Raw genomic sequence first — 18,154 nt, 5'->3', positions numbered from 1 at the left:
ACAATTATTAACAATAACGTATGATAATTAAACTAAAACTAGTATTACATTTTAAAATTCAATTACTAATCAGAATGTACAGTCTGTTGCTGCAGCCTACTTGTGATTGGCTCATCTCACACAGCATTTTACATATGGTTGGCTCATTCACACAGCAGTAGACATGATTGGCTCATATCACACGCTGTATTCTGTGTATAATAGATGTGTAGTCCTGTAATAATACAGCTGTGCTCACTGTTGTCTCTGGAATAAGGTGCCAGTCATTGCTGATGATTCTGTCTTTATTCCCTGTTTAACTGCAGAGGTCAGGCTGGTGGGCGGGGCTGACCTGTGCTCTGGGAGAGTAGAGGTGCATCATGGGAGCTCCTGGGGCACGGTGTGTGATGCTGACTTTGACCAGCGGGACGCAGAGGTTGTGTGCAAGGAGCTGGGCTGTGGAGTTCCTAAAGAGCTGCGGGGGGCAGCTGCGTTTGGCCAGGGGGAGGGCCAGGTGTGGGAAGAGGAGATTCAGTGTTCAGGCAATGAATCTCAAATTTACTTCTGTCCCAAAGCACCCTCACAGAATGAACCCTGCTCCCATGGAAACGATGTGGGACTGGTGTGTTCTGGTAAGAGTCTCCTGTGCACCGTGTGTGTTTTAGTGATACTGGGTTAATATAGTTCCTAAATGGATTGTATGCATTTATATTTAATAAGATCTTTATTCATTGTACAGTGATATTTCCCATGTCCGTGTGGAGTTTGCAGGATCTTCCAGTGTCTGTGTGAGTTTAATCTGTGTGGAGTTTGTGTGATTTCCAAGTGCCTTTGTGAGTTAATATGTGTGAAGATTGTATGATCTCCCAGTATCAACTGTCAGGTTTTTAATACCATTTCTTACTTCTTATTTTCAGTGCAGGATAGCTGTTCTTATATCTGAGAAAGTTAAATATACAGTATATACATTCCTGGGCAAAAAAATGGGTCAAGCCCAAAATTTCTAAATATTAAGCTTTTAATGGTCTTAGAGTCGGACTGAAATTGCTTCGCTTATATTTTGTATTACCCTTGGTGGTAAAAATAGGCTTTGTCAGCTGTATTATCAAATCATTTACAATTTATTATTTTTTGTTTTGAATTATAAAGGAAGCGGTCTCATTTGCATGCAGCCTATCACAGCGTGTATTTGCTTATCATTGACATTGAGGGCTAGGCTGCATTTGCCACTGTAAAGTCTGGCAAACCTGGCACTTTCCAAGCGGCACTGTTGTGTTGAAGGATGCACAAATACTGACTCACTACACGCAATCCCGAAGGACACGAATGTAAAAAACAAGTGGGTAGAATTTTTATCAGGTTCATTAGTGTCAAACAACACAAGAGTCTGCAGTCTGCAGCGACTGAACCCTGGAGCAGTCCTCACAATTCGATCAAGCACAGTAGCTTATGGAGCAGTACGGAGGATAACCACAAAGTTCTTATATTAGGCCTATTATATTTAGATGTATAATTAATGAGTGTATGAATTACATTCGCCTGGCTTACAAGGAGGATTAGCTAACAGCTGCATTCGCTAACGTTAGCTGGCATAACTGAAAAGCAATCTTAGCATCAACATAATTATCACACGAAATATAAAGCAACAGTTCAGAATAGTCGAATATTATTTATCTAACTAGCTAGGGAGATTTGTTGACTTTGTGCGATATGACAACTCATTTAGCTTTACAGGGTTTTCCGCAGCGCCTTAAACCGAAAGAACGTATAAACACATGTCCGATTCAGAATGAATGTAAAAACAACCACGAGAGTTCTATGCGCTGACAAAAAAAAAAAAAAAAAAAACCTAAAAAAATTAATTAATAAATAAACGGAGAGGTGGCTTTATGGTTTTAAACACTCCAGGCTATGATGACATTATAAATAGAAGTGGGTGATTGACGAGCGTTTTTATGCATGGTAGGTTTGATCTAAATGCATTTACAGAATAGCTTACCAAATAGCCTATGGTATTTGCGTGTCAGGCACTCTTCAGGTAAAAAGAAATTTTAGGATAGCCCTTCCGATTTTGCTTGTGTCGAAAGCGCTGCGACGGAAACGGCTAGCCACATATGTCTGAAATGTAAAGTAAGGCAGTTTTCACGGTCGGGAAAATTTTTATGACAAAGTTATTATATATATATATATATTTTTTTTTTCTTTAATTTATTTATTTAAAAACGCTGTTCCAAAATATAGTTGAGATCACCTAAGCCCACTGAAAACCTAGGGAAAACCCTGCTTTACCTGTCTACTGAAATGTAGCCTGTCACCCTATTTTATCTTGATGGCTGTCACAGTCAACATTTTCCCACCATCCGCACTTTTATTTTTTTTTCCCGACATCGTATTTTGAATTCGCCCGAGTTCATTGTGCTAGCCTACTGGGAGGGAATGCTGACTTCAGCTGTCTACTTTTCTGTCATTTTGATATGTATTTTTAAAGTATTTTCTGCGCGCCGTGGGAAAAACCGGCGGTCACTCTAGCTGTAGTCTCAGCCTCAGACGGTCCGCCCACTAGCTGTCACTCAAAACGCAAGGAGTACGCCCTCGACCCCGCCCACGCAGTTTCCGACCTCGATAGTACATGATAGTAACATTTCTGTGATATGTCCAAAAGTATACATTTTTATCATTAAAAAAAACCATTTAAAAACAATTTTGCAATGGTATAGAATATAAATAATGATACAATATTTCAAATTTCAGTTCGACTCAAAAACTTTTGGGCTTGGCCCATTTTTTTTGTCCAGGAGTGTATATATACAGTGCCCTCCATAATGTTTGGGACAAAGACATTTTTTTCCTCGAGTTGGCTCTGTACTCCACAATTTCAGATTTGTAATCAAACAATTCATATTTACCTAAAGTGCAAATTCTCAGCTTTTATCAAAGAGCATTTTATGTGTTTTGTTTTCACCATGTATAAATTGATGCACTTTTTATACACAGCCCCCATTTCAGGGCACCATAATGTTACGGACATATTGATGTTTTGTAAATGAAAGTTGTCTTGTTTCGTACTTTGTTGCTTACCTTTCGCATGCAATGACTGCTTGAAGTCTGTGACCCATAGACATCCCCGGGTGCTGAGTATCTTCTCTGGTGATGCTCTGCCAAGCCTGTACTGCAGCCATCTTCAGCTCCTGCTTGTTTTGGGGGCTAGTTATCTTGTTCTCTCTTCAGCATATGAAACACATGTTCAGTTAGGTTCAGATTGGGAGACTGACTTGGCCTGTTAAGGATTTTCCCGCTTTTGGTTTTGGAAAAACTCTTTTGTTGCCTTAGTAATATATGTGGGATCACTCTCTTGCTGTTGGATGAAGTCCCATCCAATAAGTTTGGAAACATTTGCTTGAACCTGAGCAGGTAAGATGCTTCTGTACTCTTTAGAATTCATTCAACTGCTACCATCAGCATTTTACTCATCAGTGAATTACCTGTGGCAGCCACATATGCCTAAACCATAACAACCCCACCATGTTTCACAGCTGGGGTAGTATGCTTTGGTTCTTTGTCAGTTTCTTTTGGCCTGCACACTTTGCTTTTTCCATCACTGTGATACAAGTGAATCTTGGCCTCATCTGTCCACAAGCACTTTTTGCAGAACTGTACAGGCTCTTTTAGTGTTAAACTGTAACAGGTATTTGGGAATTTTTCTTCATTATGGTGAGAATTCTTTGGTCATCAACGAAGGCTTTCCCTGGCCTATCAGTCCCTTTTCAATTACTGAGTTCACCCGGGTCTCTTTCTCCTTAATTATGTTCCAGTTGGTGGATTTTGGTAAGCCTAAGGTTAGCCTATGTCTTTGCCACTGTTTTTCTTTTTTCTCAGCCTCATAATGGCTTCCTTGACTTTAATTGGCACGTTGGCAAACACCAATAGCAGATTCCAAAGGCAATCAAAAGCCTGGGATTAAGACTAGATACTAAAATCTGTCTTGCACCTGGAATAAGGAAGAAATGGAACATTCCTGACTAATCAGAACCACTATGTATATAAAGTGCCGTAATTTCTACATGGTGAAACTAAAAATGCATAAAAATAAGCTTTAATAAAAGGTGAAAATCTGAAGTTTAAGCAAATGTGAATCGTTTAATTACAAATCTAAAATTGTAAAGTACAGAGCCAAATCAAGAAAAAAATTGTTTATCCAAACGATATTGACCGCTTTTGCGTAAGCCCCCTAGTGCCCTGCACAGCAGCGTCCTGAGATTGCTCAACTCAGACATTCAGTGCTCCTGCAACCAAACTCTGTGAGTGGAAACAACAAACTCTGTGAAAGCTTTATTAGTAGACAATACACAACAACTATGCCAAATATGGAGTTTCTAAGTGCCACCGTGCACATAAAACCAAAAAAACATTCCCTGTCCAACACCACACAAAAAGACAAAGAAATAACCACATAAAAGCCACAAGTCTGCATCATAGTGCAGAGTCCAGCCACAAAACTGTGTACCTGCAGTCTGTAGGGGCTTCATCCTCTCTCTCTCTCTCTCTCTCTCAGATTCAAATTCAAATAAGCTTTATTGGCATGACGTACATATATATATATACATATTGCCAAAGCATAGCTACAACAAACAATAAACATATGAACAGAGTACAAAAATGTGTGTGTGCGTGGTATTTGTGTATGTTAGCACGTGTAATGTCAAGTGTAAATTTGGTGAAACAGTGAATATATGTAACAATAATGAAGAAAACTATACAAAAATGTATTTAGATTTTGTTATTGCTGATGTGTTATAATTACTTACTGTCCCTTAGTTTGTGGCAAGTGGCAGTGTATTGTGCAGCCAAAGCCACACATTCTCTCCTCTCTCCCAAGAGGAGTGGCAGCTTCTCTACCTCTGATAGTGTCTCGAATTGAAGGCAGATTTATTTTATTTTTGAAGAAGTAAGTCTTCTTGCCTCACTATATTTTTCACATTGTGTCAGAAAATGCAGCTCTGTCTCCACTGCCCCCTGATCGCAGTGGGAGCACAGCCTGTCCTCTCTGGGCAGCCAGGTCTGACGGTGTCTACCGGTCTCAATGGCCAGGTTGTGATCACTGAGTCTATATTTTGTCAATGTTCTCCTTGTTTTTGTTTCTTTCACTGTGGTCAGGTAGTCTGCCACAGTGTACTCTCTTTTTAGGGCCCGATAGCATTCTAATTTGCTTTGTGTTTTTGTTTGTGTGTCCCAATAGGTGATGTAATTTGTATGTTTTGCTATAATTTGGTTGACTCTAATTAATTGTATAGAGCTGTCTTGAGGCTGCTTTGCGTTAGGGGTGGGTAGTGAACTAAGCCTCAAGACTAGCTGGCTGGGGTGGCTCTTCTCTGGGCTCACCTCTTGGTATTTCAGGGCCTTGTAATGATACGAGTGGGGGTCGCTGTTTTTGAGGTGATTCCAAAATTTAACTGCCCTTTTTTGGATGTTAATCAATAGTGGATATTGGCCTAATTCAACCCTGCATGCATTGTTTGGTACTTTCCTCTGGACATGGAGGATGTTTTTACAACGTTCTACATGCAGGGTTTCTATTGGGTGTTTGTCCCATTTTGCAAAGTCTTGCTCTGTGAGTGGACCCCACACTTCACTGCCATATAATGCAATTGGTTGAATCACTAATTGGAATATTTTAAGCCAAATTTTGATTGGCAGTATAATTTGGGTATTTCTCTTTATGGCATAGAATGCCCTGCGTGCTTTCTCCTTCAGTTCATTTACCGCCAAGTTAAAGCTTCCTGTTGAGCTTATTTTATTTATATCAGGCCTAAATAAGTGTAACTGTTAGTGTTTTCTATTGTTTTATTTGCTAATGTGAATCTGTATTTGTTTCGGCGAGGTCTGGATCTTCTTTGAAATATCATAATTTTGGTTTTAGTCATATTCACTGTCAGGGCCCAGGCTTGACAGTGTTTCTCTACCAGATCCAGGCTCTGCTGTAGTCCATGCTCAGTGGGTGACAGCAGAACCAGGTCATCTGCATAGAGAAGGAATTTGATTTCTTTATCATCAAGGATGAGTCCAGGTGCTGCAGATTGTTCCAACACTGTCGCCAATTAATTGAAATAAATGTTGAACAGAGTTGGACTTAAGCTGCAGCCCTGCCTCACTCCTCGCCCCCGGGAAGAATTCTGTTCTTTTGTATCCAATTTTGACTCCACATTTATTTCCGGTGTACATTGATTTGATTATATCATAGACTTTACTCCCTACACCACTTTGGATAAGTGTGTAGAACAAACCATTGTGCCAAATTGAATCAAAGGCCTTCTTGAAATCTATAAAACAGGAAAAAACTTTGTTTTTATTTTTGTTAACATGCTTTTCTACTAGTGTGTGTAGAATGTAAATATAATCAGTTGTACGGTGTTTAGGAAGAAATCCAATTTGACTTTTACTCAAGACATTGTGCTCAATAAGGAAGTCTAGAAGCCGTGTGTTTATTATGCTACATAGAACCATCCCCAGATTACTGTTAACACAAATGCCTCGGTAGTTATTGGGGTCTAATTTCTCCACTTCTAAATATAGGGGTAATTAATCCTTGATTCCAGATGTCAGGGAAAAGACCCACACTCAGAACCAAATTGAATAGCTTTAAAATTGGCCTTTGTTGTTTTTGGTTGCTGTATTTTAGCATTTCATTCAAGATGCCATCTAGCCGCTAGCTTTTCCAGATTGGAGCACGTGAAGTTTTTCAATCAATTCCTGCTCAGTGATTGGGGTGTCTAACGGATTCTGATTGTTTTTAATGCTTAATGTGAGTTTGTTTAATTTTTCGCAGATCTCTATCTGTTCTAAATTATTTTGATGTGATTATACTTTTATATAGATTTTCAAAATGATCTTTCCATATTTTTCTTTACCATTTTGGATGGCCAATTCCTCTTGTTTTGTTTGGTTAAATTTTTTCCAGTTTTCCCAAAATCTGTTAGAATTGATGGACTCCTCAATTACTGTCAGTTGTGCCCTTTTGTGTAGCTCTTTTTTGGTTCTGAGGGTGTGCTTATAGTGTTTCAATGTCTCAAAGTAAGCAAGGCGTAATTCTGGGTTTTGTCTCTGTGTTTCTGATTAGATATTTGAAATTAGTTTTTTCCTCATTTCTTTGCAATCTTTGTCAAACCACGTTTCAGTGTTGATATGTTTAGGGGAATTGCATTTTTTCTTTAAATTTGATATCAAAGCTGCCTTTTCAAATATGTTATTTACATTGTTGACTGCCAGGTATGTAGTAACCAGAAAGGTATCCAATAGTGTTTGAATTTCTTGATCATTGTTTGCTTTCTGGTACTCTTCTGTGCTGTTTAGCTCCCATCTGTATGATTGGTTGATGTTGTACAGCTTACTGGGAGGGATGTGGGTCCTGGTGTTAGGTTCTGTCCTTTTGAGATAGACTGTGATCTAACTGAGGTCGGACAGAGCGGTTAGTGGCTTGACGGTAAATTCTCTGAAAGAGAATGGAGCTAGGTCTGTGACCGCATAATCTACTGTACTGTTACCAAGAGGTGAGCTGCAGGTGCATCTTCCCAAAGAGTCACCTCGTATCCTACCATTGACAATATATAGACCCAGGTCATGACAGAGCTGCAGTAGATGTCAGCCGTTTTTATTAATATGGTGGTCAGAGTTATTTCTGGGTAAGTTTGTTACATTGTTAAGTACATTTTGTCCAAATATGTGCTTGTTTCGATCCTCATTGATAGTCAGGCTGTGTGCCTGTCCGGGCATTTAGGTCCCCACAGATCAGCACATTCCGCTGGGCCTGGAAATGGCTGATTTCACTGTGGAGGTTGGGGAACGTGTCCTCCTTGTAATGAGGAGAGTCAGAGGGTAGGACATAGATTGCACATAAGTACAGGTCATTTTTTGATGTGATTAATTTTTTACTTATTTTAAACCAACCATGTGATTCTTTTTTTTTTATTTCTGTGATGTAGTTTTTGAGCTCTGATTTAAACCAAATTAGTATACCACCAGAATCTCTTCCACGATTGGTTGGGGATTTCTTAATTGATGGGACAATTGTTTCTTGGTATCCTGGGGGACAGTGAGTACCTACATCAGCTCTACTCTAAGATTCTTGGATGATGATCATGCCAATATTTTTTTACGTTTTCTTGGAATTCCAGGGTTGAACTTTTTACATTACATTACATTACAGGCATTTAGCAGACGCTCTTATCCAGAGCGACTTACACAACTTTTACATAGTATCCATTTATACAGCTGGATATATACTGAAGCAATTTTGGTTAAGTACCTTGCTCAAGGGTACAACGGCAGTGTCCTACCCGGGAATCGAACCTGCGATCTTTCGGTTACAAGCCCAGTTCCTTACCCACTGTGCTACACTTCGTCCTCACTTTTTACACCAAAAACCGAGGAGTTCAGGCCCTGGATGTACCACATGCTGACAGAAAATGATTTTAGCATTTATGGACCTAAAGGAACTTATTTGTTTTAAATAAGACAAACAGTGCTGGAATATATAAAATTAAGTACAGAGATGATACTACTATTTATACTAATATTACTAATTAGTAATTTAACATTAATAAAGAAAACTGCTACATTAAATATATGGATGTATTTAGCACATCAATCTAGTGCAGATTAGATTGAGGAGATTTTTAATCTCGCCCAGGTCCTCTGTGTTCCCTGGGGCCCTGAGTGCTTGCGTAGCTGGGGTACCGTTGCTGTGCTGGGCCGGGGGGGAGGGTGTGTTGGGCTTGGTCTAGGCTGGCTGGGTTGCTGTTGCTGGGGTATTGGGTGGGATGGGTAGGCTCCAGACGGTCCTGGTTGGCTGGGCTGGTGCTGCTGATGCTGTGGGTGGGGTTTGCTGAGCTGCATTGGGCCTTGGAGAGGTGCGCTGGCCTCTGGATGGTCCTGTGCTGTGGGGTCCAGGGCGATGGATGCTGGATGGATGCCGGGGAGTGCCGATGGAGGGTCTGCCCAAAGCCGTGTCCTTGAGGGTTTTGGCGAAGATGCTGACTGCCTGTTTGTGCAGGTGAACGTGGTCATGGAGGTTGTGGGTTCCAAGGGCTGGGTGGTGAGCCAGGTGGACGTTGGGCATAAGAGCACATCGTCGTAAAATATCAGTGTTTGCCTTGGGTACGGTGAAGGGATGAAAGTCCTTCCGGGGCAGAAGGGTGGAAATGATTATTTTGCTTTTTGGGAAAAAGCAAAATCCCCTCATCTCTCCTTCAAACAATCACACCAGACATCCTGCCTTTTGTCGCCTCCCTCGTGAACTCATCCCTATCTTCTGGATGTTTCCCCTCATCCTTCAAGAAGGCCCACATCACCCCGCTGCTGAAGAAACCCACACTAGATCCTTTAGTCATTCAGAACTACCGCCCAGTATCTCTCCTCCCTTTCCTATCCAAAACACTCGAACGTGCTGCATCTAACCAGCTCTCTGCTTTCTTCTCTGAGAACAACCTGCTTGATCCCCACCAGTCTGGCTTCAGGCCTGGCCACTCGACTGAGACTGCACTCCTCTCGGTCAGTGAGTCACTCCATGCCGCACGAGCAGCCTCCCTCTCCTCTGTCCTGATTCTTCTAGACCTCTCCGCTGCATTTGACACTGTGGACCACTCTACCCTCCTGTCCTCCCTGGCAGCATCAGGGATCCGCGGCACAGTCCTTGACTGGATTGAGTCCTACCTCTCTGACCACTCCTTCCAGGTTGCCTGGGCGGGTAAGGTATCACCACCCTGTCCCCTCACTACCGGAGTTCCCCAGGGCTCAGTCCTTGGTCCCCTTCTCTTCTCCATGTACACCAGATCCCTTGGCCCTGTAATATCTGCCCATGGCTTGTCCTATCATTCCTATGCCGACGACACGCAACTCTTTCTCTCCTTCTTCCCATCGGACACACAGGTCCCCGCCCGCATCTCCGCTTGCCTGAGGGACATACAGAGCTGGATGGACAATCACCACCTGAAGCTCAACCCGGGAAAGACGGAGCTAATCTTTATTCCTGCTCTATCCTCTCCCCTCCTCGACTTTTCCATTTCCTTAGGGACACCGTAGTGACATCATCACCCTGCGCCAAGAATCTCGGAGTGATGATGGACAACAGGCTGTCCCTCTCCAACAACATTGCAGCAGTAACCCGGGCATGCAGATTTTTCCTATATAACATCCGCAGAATCCGCCCCTTTCTCACCACCTACTCAACCCAGCTCCTGGTCCAAGCAATGGTTCTATCCCGCCTGGACTACTGCAACTCTCTTCTGGCTGGACTACCGGCATCTGCCACCAGACCCCTGCAGCTCATCCAGAATGCTGCGGCTCGTCTGGTCTTCAACCTCCCCAGACACTCCCACGTAACTCCCCTGCTCACTACCCTCCACTGGCTGCCTGTTATAGCTCGCATCAAATTCAAAACATTGGTTCTAGCATACCAGGCAGTCAAGGGATCAGCCCCAGCATACCTTCACAAGATTTTCAAACCCTACATGCCACCCAGATCCCTCCGTTCTGCTACCTCAGGACGCCTAGCACCTCCCCCTCTTCGCACCTGCACTTCCAGAACACGTCTCCTGTCTGTTCTGGCCCCACGATGGTGGAATGACCTCCCTGTGGAGGTCAGAACAGCTGAGACTGTGAACAATTTCAAACGACGACTGAAGACCCACCTCTTCAGGCTGCACCTCTCCCCATCCCTCCCTTCCCCCCCTGTAAATGACTAAACTTAGGGGTGTAACTAGGCAGCTGTTTAATAGGTGACTTAGTTGATACGCCAGTCTTAACGACTACTTGTATTTTTATTTATTTTTATTTTTCCATAGATTGCGTTGTTGCCATTCTTGTTGTTAGTGTTAATCAGTTTAACCACCAGGGTCCAAGTTGAACTATGCGGTTGTTCCCTGTACTTGGACCGGTACTTCTCTCTAGGGGTTTCGTCATACTTGTTCCTGGTTATGGATATACACTTTGTTGTACGTCGCTCTGGATAAGAGCGTCTGCCAAATGCCTGTAATGTAATGTAATGTAATGTAATGTTACAATGTAACAATTTCTCTCTCTCTCTCTCTCTCTCTCTCTCTCTCTCTCTCTCTCTCTCTCTCTCTCTCTCTTCTCTCTCTCTCTCTCTCTCTCTCTCTCTCTCTCTCTCTCTCTCCCTCCCTCTCTCCCTCCCTCCCTCTCTCTCTCTCTATCTCTCTCTCTCAGGCAGTGAGGATGTGAGGTTGGTGAATGGAGGCAGCCCCTGTGCTGGGAGAGTGGAGGTTTACCATCAGGGAGAGTGGGGGACGGTGTGTGATGATAACTGGGATATGACAGATGCTGGGGTGGTGTGTAGACAGCTGGGCTGTGGAGATGCTGTAGCAGCACCAGGACGTGCTCACTTTGGCCCAGGGTCTGGGAGAATAAGGATGGATGATGTGTCCTGCGGGGGATCAGAATCCACACTGAAGGAGTGTGACTCACGAGGATGGGGTAAACATAACTGTGGTCATGGAGATGATGCTGGAGTGATCTGCTCAGGTAGGAGCAAGGATATATTCGTTTTCATAAAGTATATTTATATGTGTGTGTTTGTGTGTGTGTGTACATGTATATCTCATGAAAAACACATTTCCAAAATACAAAAATGCCAAGTTACTCACACATACAAAGCACTGTCTAAAAGTCATTCATTCAAACTGCCAAAATCTAGGCCTGCCATTGAAAGTATTGATATCAAAATGACGCCAAGTTACTGTACTACAAACAATATAGGCTTGCCTCACACACATTAAACAAGCTGTGTGACTTGAAATAATTTAGAAGACATTGGGTAGCATTGCTTTGGAATACAGCTTCTTTAATTTCTGTGAGGCAAGATATATATTGTTTGTAGTACAGTAACATGGCGTCATTTTGATATCAATACTTTTAATGGCAGGCCTAGATTTTTGGCAGTTTGAATGAATGACTTTTAGACAATGCTTTGTATGTGTGAGTAACTTGGCATTTTTGTAGTTTGAAAATGTGTTTTTCATGAGATATCATTTCTTTTGCACTGTGTTTGTAATGAGTAAGTGATAATAATAATTAATATATAAAGGTAGGCTATGAGTGACATGCATATGTTGCACTTGCAGAATGACGACACAAGTCTTCTGGTGCCACATATTTTAACAAAAAAAAGCAGTTCACTTCTTCTTTCACTGCACTTTTTTTTTCCACTGCAAAGTAATTAAGCCCCGTTTTTACAGTACACAGATAAGCATTATAACATAACTAAATTGTTTCAAGTCACAATTCTGAGGTAGTGGCTCAGATGATGGGCGGGGCCGAAAGGTATATTTTGTTCAGACATTAGGAAAAATTTTTCATGCAGAGAGTAGTCACTGTGTGGAACAACCTGTCAGGTCATGTAGTATAAGCAGAATCTCTGGGAATTTTCAAGATCAGGTTTCATACAGTGTTAGATACTATCTAGTCTGTAGGTAATCAGAGGACTAGGTACAATTTAGTCAGGAAAATGGTGAGCATTGTTGGACTGAATGGCCAGTTCTCATCATTATGTTATGTTATTACATTTTTAAATATTATGTTATAAAGTAAGTGTGTGCATTGTCCCCCCCTCCCCACTCTCTCTTCCTGTCTCTCTCTCTCTTTCTTTTCATTGGCATGGAATACATATAGTACTTATTGCCAAAGCAAACAGGAAAAAAAAAAAGTTGTATAACAATAGAAGTAAAAATATGAACAATATTTAATACTTCTAAAATTATAATTGGAGTTCAAATATAATGAAATTAAATAGTGAAATTGTAAACTAAAATAAATAAATGAATAGAACATTTTTATTTGTCATGATGGGGGGCAGGGGGAAAGTTCAATTAAAAGAAATTTGTGTTGGTGATTTGTGACTAAGGTTTATTTTTTTCCCTGTTTGATGTTGCATTTGGTTTTATATTGTGCATATTGATGTTTATTTTGGTTAAATTATTAGTATTATTATTATTATTATTATTATTTATTTTTGTGTAATGAATTGACAACAATGTTGTAATCTCTCTCTCTCTCTCTCTCTCTCTCAGGCAGTGAGGATGTGAGGCTGGTGAATGGAAGCAGCCCCTGTGCTGGGAGAGTGGAGGTTTATCATCAGGGAAAGTGGGGGACGGTGTGTGATGATTACTGGGATATGACAGATGCTGGGGTGGTGTGTAGACAGCTGGGCTGTGGAGATGCTGTAGAAGCACCAAGAGATGCTCACTTTGGACACGGGTCTGGGAGAATATGGATGGATGATGTATACTGCTGGAGATCAGAATCCACACTGAAGAAGTGTGACTCACGAGGATGGGGTGTACATAACTGTGGTCATGGAGAAGATGCTGGAGTGATCTGCTCAGGTAGGAGCAAGACTCAGGTAGTGTTATACAGCTCTTGCCAATGTTCTTACAAAAACTCAGCAATTTGGATTTAAATGAGGATATATTAACTTTCATGAATAAATATATGATTATTACATTTTAAAACATGTTATAAAATAAATGTGTGCATTGTTCCTTTCACTGAACTAATCCAGAATTTACATGTGATTGGCTGAACTCACACTGCAGTTTAAATGTGATTGGCTCGTCTCCCACTGCCGTTTACATGTGATTGGCTCATCTCACACTGCAGTTTACATGTGATTGGCTCATATCACACAGCTGTACTCCATATGTAATAGCTGTGCAGTCCTCTATTCATGCAGCTGTGCTCACTGTTGTCTCTGGAATAAGGTACCAGTTCTCTCTTTATTCCCTGTCTAGCTCCAGCCCCTCGAAAATTCAGGCTGGTGGGCGGGGCTGACCTGTGCTCTGGGAGAGTAGAGATGCATCATGGGAGCTCCTGGGGCACGGTGTGTGATGCTGACTTTGACCAGTGGGACGCAGAGATTGTGTGCAGGGAGCTGGGTTGTGGAGTTCCTAAAGAGCTGCGGGGGGCAGCTGCGTTTGGCGAGGGGGAGGGCCCGGTGTGGGCAGAGGAGATTCAGTGTTCAGGCAACGAATCTCACATTTACTTCTGTCCCAAAGCACCCTCACAGAATGAATCCTGCTCCCATGGAAACGATGTGGGACTGGTGTGTTCTGGTAAGAGTCTCCTGTGCACTGTGAGTGTTTCAGTGATACTGGGTTAATATGTAGGGAATATTACGGGATAGGGGTTACACAGATTATGTACCATAAACACACAGGAAGAGGAAGCACACAGAGCTATCACAGCCTTCCTGTGAGCTGCAGGAATTCACATACAGGCATTTCTGAGCAGCGGCATCTCCCAGTGTCTGTGTGAGTTTAATCTGTGTGGAGTTTGTATGATCTCCCAGTGTCTGTGAGTTTAATCTGTGTGGAGTTTGCATGATCTCCCAGTGTCTGTGGGATTTTAATCTGTGTGTAGTTTGTATGATCTCCCAGTGTCTGTGGGAGTTTAATCTGTGTGGAGTTTGTAGGATCTCCCAGTGTCTGTGGGAGTTTAATCTGTGTGTAGTTTGTATGATCTCCCAGTGTCTGTGAGTTTAATCTGTGTGGAGTTTGCATGATCTCCCAGTTTCTGTGAGTTTAAACTGTGTGGAGTGTGTATGATCTCCCTGTATCTGTGTGAGTTTAATCTGTGTCTAGTTTGTATGATCTCCCAGTGTCTGTGTGAGTTTAATCTGTGTGGAGTTTGCATGATCTCCCAGTGTCTGTGAGTTTAATCTGTGTGGAGTTTGTATGATCTCCCAGTGTCTGTGTGAGTTTAATCTGTGTGGAGTTTGCATGATCTCCCAGTGTCTGTGTGAGTTTAATCTGTGTGGAGTTTGCATGATCTCCCAGTGTCTGTGTGAGTTTAATCTGTGTGGAGTTTGCATGATCTCCCAGTGTCTGTGTGAGTTTAATCTGTGTGGAGTTTGTATGATCTCCCAGTGTCTGTGTGAGTTTAATCTGTGTGGAGTTTGTATGATCTCCCAGTGTCTGTGAGTTTAATCTGTGTGGAGTTTGTATGATCTCCCAGTGTCTGTGAGTTTAATCTGTGTGGGCTTTGCATGATCTCCCAGTGTCTGTGTGAGTTTAATCTGTGTGGAGTTTGCATGATCTCCTTGTGTCTGTGTGAGTTTAATCTGTGTGGAGTTTGTGTGAGTGTGTGTTTGCGTGTGAGTACACATGTGTGTTTGTATGTGTGTGTGTGTGTGCGATGCATGTGCATTTGTGTGTATGTGCGCGTGTACGTGTGCACATGTGTGTGTTTGCGCGCGCGTGTGTGTGTGTGCGTGTGTGCATGCACGCATGTGTGTGCCTGTGCATGGGTGTGCATGTTTGTGTACGTGCATGAACGCCTGTGTGTGTGTAATTGTGTGCATGTGTGTGATTGTATGGGTGTGTGTTTGTGTGTGCACACATGTCTGCATGCCTGTGTGTCTGCCTGTTTCTGCAGTCTCTAGCTGCTTGCGTGCGTGTGTGTGTGTGTGTGTGTGTGTGTGTGTGTGTGTGTGTTTTGTACCTGTGTATTCTGTTAGCCTCTTCCATAGGTCTCCTTTATTATCTCAGTGTTGGTCAGATGCTAACCCCACTGTGCTGTGTGTAGGGTACACTGAGTCCAGGCTGGCTGACGGCCCTGATAACTGCTCTGGTCGAGTGGAGCTGCAGCACCTGAGTATCTGGGGGACAGTGTGTGATGCATGCTGGGACAGGAGAGCCTCCAATGTCCTCTGTCAGCAGCTGAAGTGTGGGACTGCAGTAGCAGTGCCAGGACAGGCCTGGTTTGGAGAGGGGAGTGGGCCAATCAGGGCTGATGTGTTTGATTGCCATGGGAACGAGACACGCCTCTCACAGTGTGCTGTTTCCTCATGGAGCCGAGCTGTTCTCTCACATGGACAGGATGCTGGAGTCATCTGCTCTGGTGAGGAGTCCTGCTCTCTGTACTGTATACATGGCACAATTTAGCACACATTTACTGCAGTGAGAGAGAGAGAGAGAGTTAGACAGAGACATTGAGAGAGACAGAGAGATGGAGAGAACTGAACTTACATTACAACTAGCTTACTCTAGACGAGACCCTTGACCAACGACCATACAAAAACATTTTTACAATAGTCAAATAAATCCCACAACTTCAAAGGTACAATACTTATTTTGTACAGCTATTTCTAGCCGAGAACAGTGAACACTATTCTGGCCTAACATCTGCAAAGCCAACTAGGCAGAAGAATAAGCTGAAGGCAGTGAAAAGCAACCAGCTGTACCCAAACAGAGATCCCCTGGGACAACTGGCCATCAAAAAAACATTGTTACAAAATATCAAATAAAATGCCACACCCACTACATCTAGAAATTTTGACAAAATCAACAAAAACTATACATTGACAGTTGGCATGAATAAATTAAACAAAAACTGGAAATGTATCGCGTTCTAGGCCGAGATTGCTCCCTGTCAGAATATCTCACTAGAGTTAAAAACCAAGAGCAAAGGCACTCATTAATAATGTACAGACTCAGTGACCACAGACTTGCCATCGAAATTGGTTGCCACAAAAAGACCTGGCTGGCAAAAGAGAACAGGCTGTGTGCTCATTGCAATCTGGCAGGTGGAGACAGAGGCCCACTTCCTGCTTTCCTGCCCCAAGTACCTCCCAATCAGAAACCAATATTTTCCCAAATTCACTGAACAGACTAATCAGTTCCAGTCCCTATCAGAACCAAATAAATAAATTAAAATTTTGGGGAAGAGGAAATCGCAATAGAGGTGGCAGCCCAGTATGTCTCTGCCTGCCATAAATTAAGAGAGGGTGTGGTCTAAATAATGGTACTGTACACAATATCATCTGTGTTCATTACTAATACTGACAGGTTTATATATTGTTATACTATAAACTAAATATGTTTTAACCTGAGTGTGTGTGTGTGTGCATATGTGTGTGTATGTCTGTATATGTGTGTGTGTGTGTGTGTTTGTGTATCTATACTTGCATATGTGTATGGGGGGGTTGTTGAGAAACTGTGAGATGGATGTGGGCTGTCTAACAATCTACGGGTCGAGAATCTTGTGTTAATACAATGTTCTATAAGTGAAAGGCCCTTGGATTTAACCGGAGTGTAATCTGTAATCAATGTGTGTGAGTAATGCCCTTGAATTTAACAGAGGAGTCTAACCCTAACCCAGGCTGTCTGGGTAGTGTAGAGGTATAAGCACTCGCCTACCACCGCAGACACCCGGGTTCATTCCCCGACAGCAGTACTTCCGGCTTGGTCAGACGTTCCTACGAACACAATTGACTGTGTTCAGGGGTGGGAAGCCGGTGAGGGAATGAGTCCTGATCATTGCGTTAGTGACTCCTACTGGTTGGTCGGGGCGCCTGTTCAGCAGGGAGGGGATCTGGGGGAGATAGCGTGAACCTCCACGTGCGTTACGCTCTCCCAGTGAAACTCCTCGCTGTCAGGTGAAAAGAAGCGGCTGGCGACTCCACATGTATCGGAGGAGGCATGTGGCAGTCTACACCCTCCCCAGACCGACAGAGGATAGCGCATCGACCAGGACTGTGATACACACGGGGAATTGAGGAATTGACTAAATTGAGGAGAAAATGGCAACATTGGATTTATTTATTTATTTATTTATTTAACCTTTATTTAACCAGGTAAAAGTGATTGAGAACATATTCTCATTTACAACACTGACCTGGCCAAGAAGGCATGCGTCAATCAAAACATACAAACATCGCTTAAAAACAGGATTTAACAGAGGAGTCTAACCCTAATACACTTGGGTTTTAAAGAGGAGTATAACCCTAACCCTATTACACTTGGGTTTATCAGAGGAGTCTAACCCTAACCATAATACACTTGGGTTTATCAGAGGAGTCTAACCCTAACCATAATACACTTGGATTTAACAGAGGAGTCTAACCCTAACCCTAATACACTTGGATTTAACAGAGGAGTCTAACCCTAATACACTTGGGTTTAAAAGAGGAGTATAACCCTAACCCTATTACACTTGGGTTTAACAGAGGAGTCTAACCCTAACCCATATACATTTGGGATCCTCAGGCTCTGCCCTCTCAGCTCTGGACGGGACGGTGCGGCTGGCTGGAGAGGGTGCGTGTGAGGGCCAGGTGGAGATGTACTACCAGCAGACCTGGAGCAGAGTGGGGGGGTCCTGGAGCTTCAGTGAG

At 42.7% G+C, this 18,154-nt stretch overlaps 2 protein-coding genes across 21 annotated transcripts in view; one reads left to right on the top strand and one right to left on the bottom strand.

Annotated features, from left to right (window-relative positions):
• The window catches only part of LOC135249365 (deleted in malignant brain tumors 1 protein-like), a 197,638-nt gene that overhangs the window by 26,021 nt on the left and 153,463 nt on the right, over positions 1–18,154 (top strand). For 14 of the 20 annotated variants that reach the window (XM_064324917.1, XM_064324910.1, XM_064324904.1 and 11 more), the window contains 3 exons: positions 11,197–11,511; positions 13,056–13,370; positions 13,776–14,096. In XM_064324917.1, the coding sequence (XP_064180987.1) occupies positions 11,197–11,511; positions 13,056–13,370; positions 13,776–14,096 (951 nt within the window). Of the gene's footprint in view, positions 1–305; positions 612–11,196; positions 11,512–13,055; positions 13,371–13,775; positions 14,097–18,154 lie in introns of all 20 variants that reach the window. The other 6 variants (XM_064324902.1, XM_064324913.1, XM_064324901.1 and 3 more) reach the window with 5 other exon arrangements.
• The window catches only part of LOC135249400 (zinc finger protein 883-like), a 167,164-nt gene that overhangs the window by 99,997 nt on the left and 49,013 nt on the right, over positions 1–18,154 (bottom strand). The window lies entirely within an intron of this gene.

This window comes from Anguilla rostrata, chromosome 2 (assembly GCF_018555375.3).
Source record: "Anguilla rostrata isolate EN2019 chromosome 2, ASM1855537v3, whole genome shotgun sequence".
In the NCBI taxonomy this organism is placed as follows: Eukaryota; Metazoa; Chordata; class Actinopteri; order Anguilliformes; family Anguillidae; genus Anguilla; species Anguilla rostrata.
Note: the sequence above shows the minus strand (reverse complement) of the source record. Positions and strands in the feature narration are given on the sequence as shown.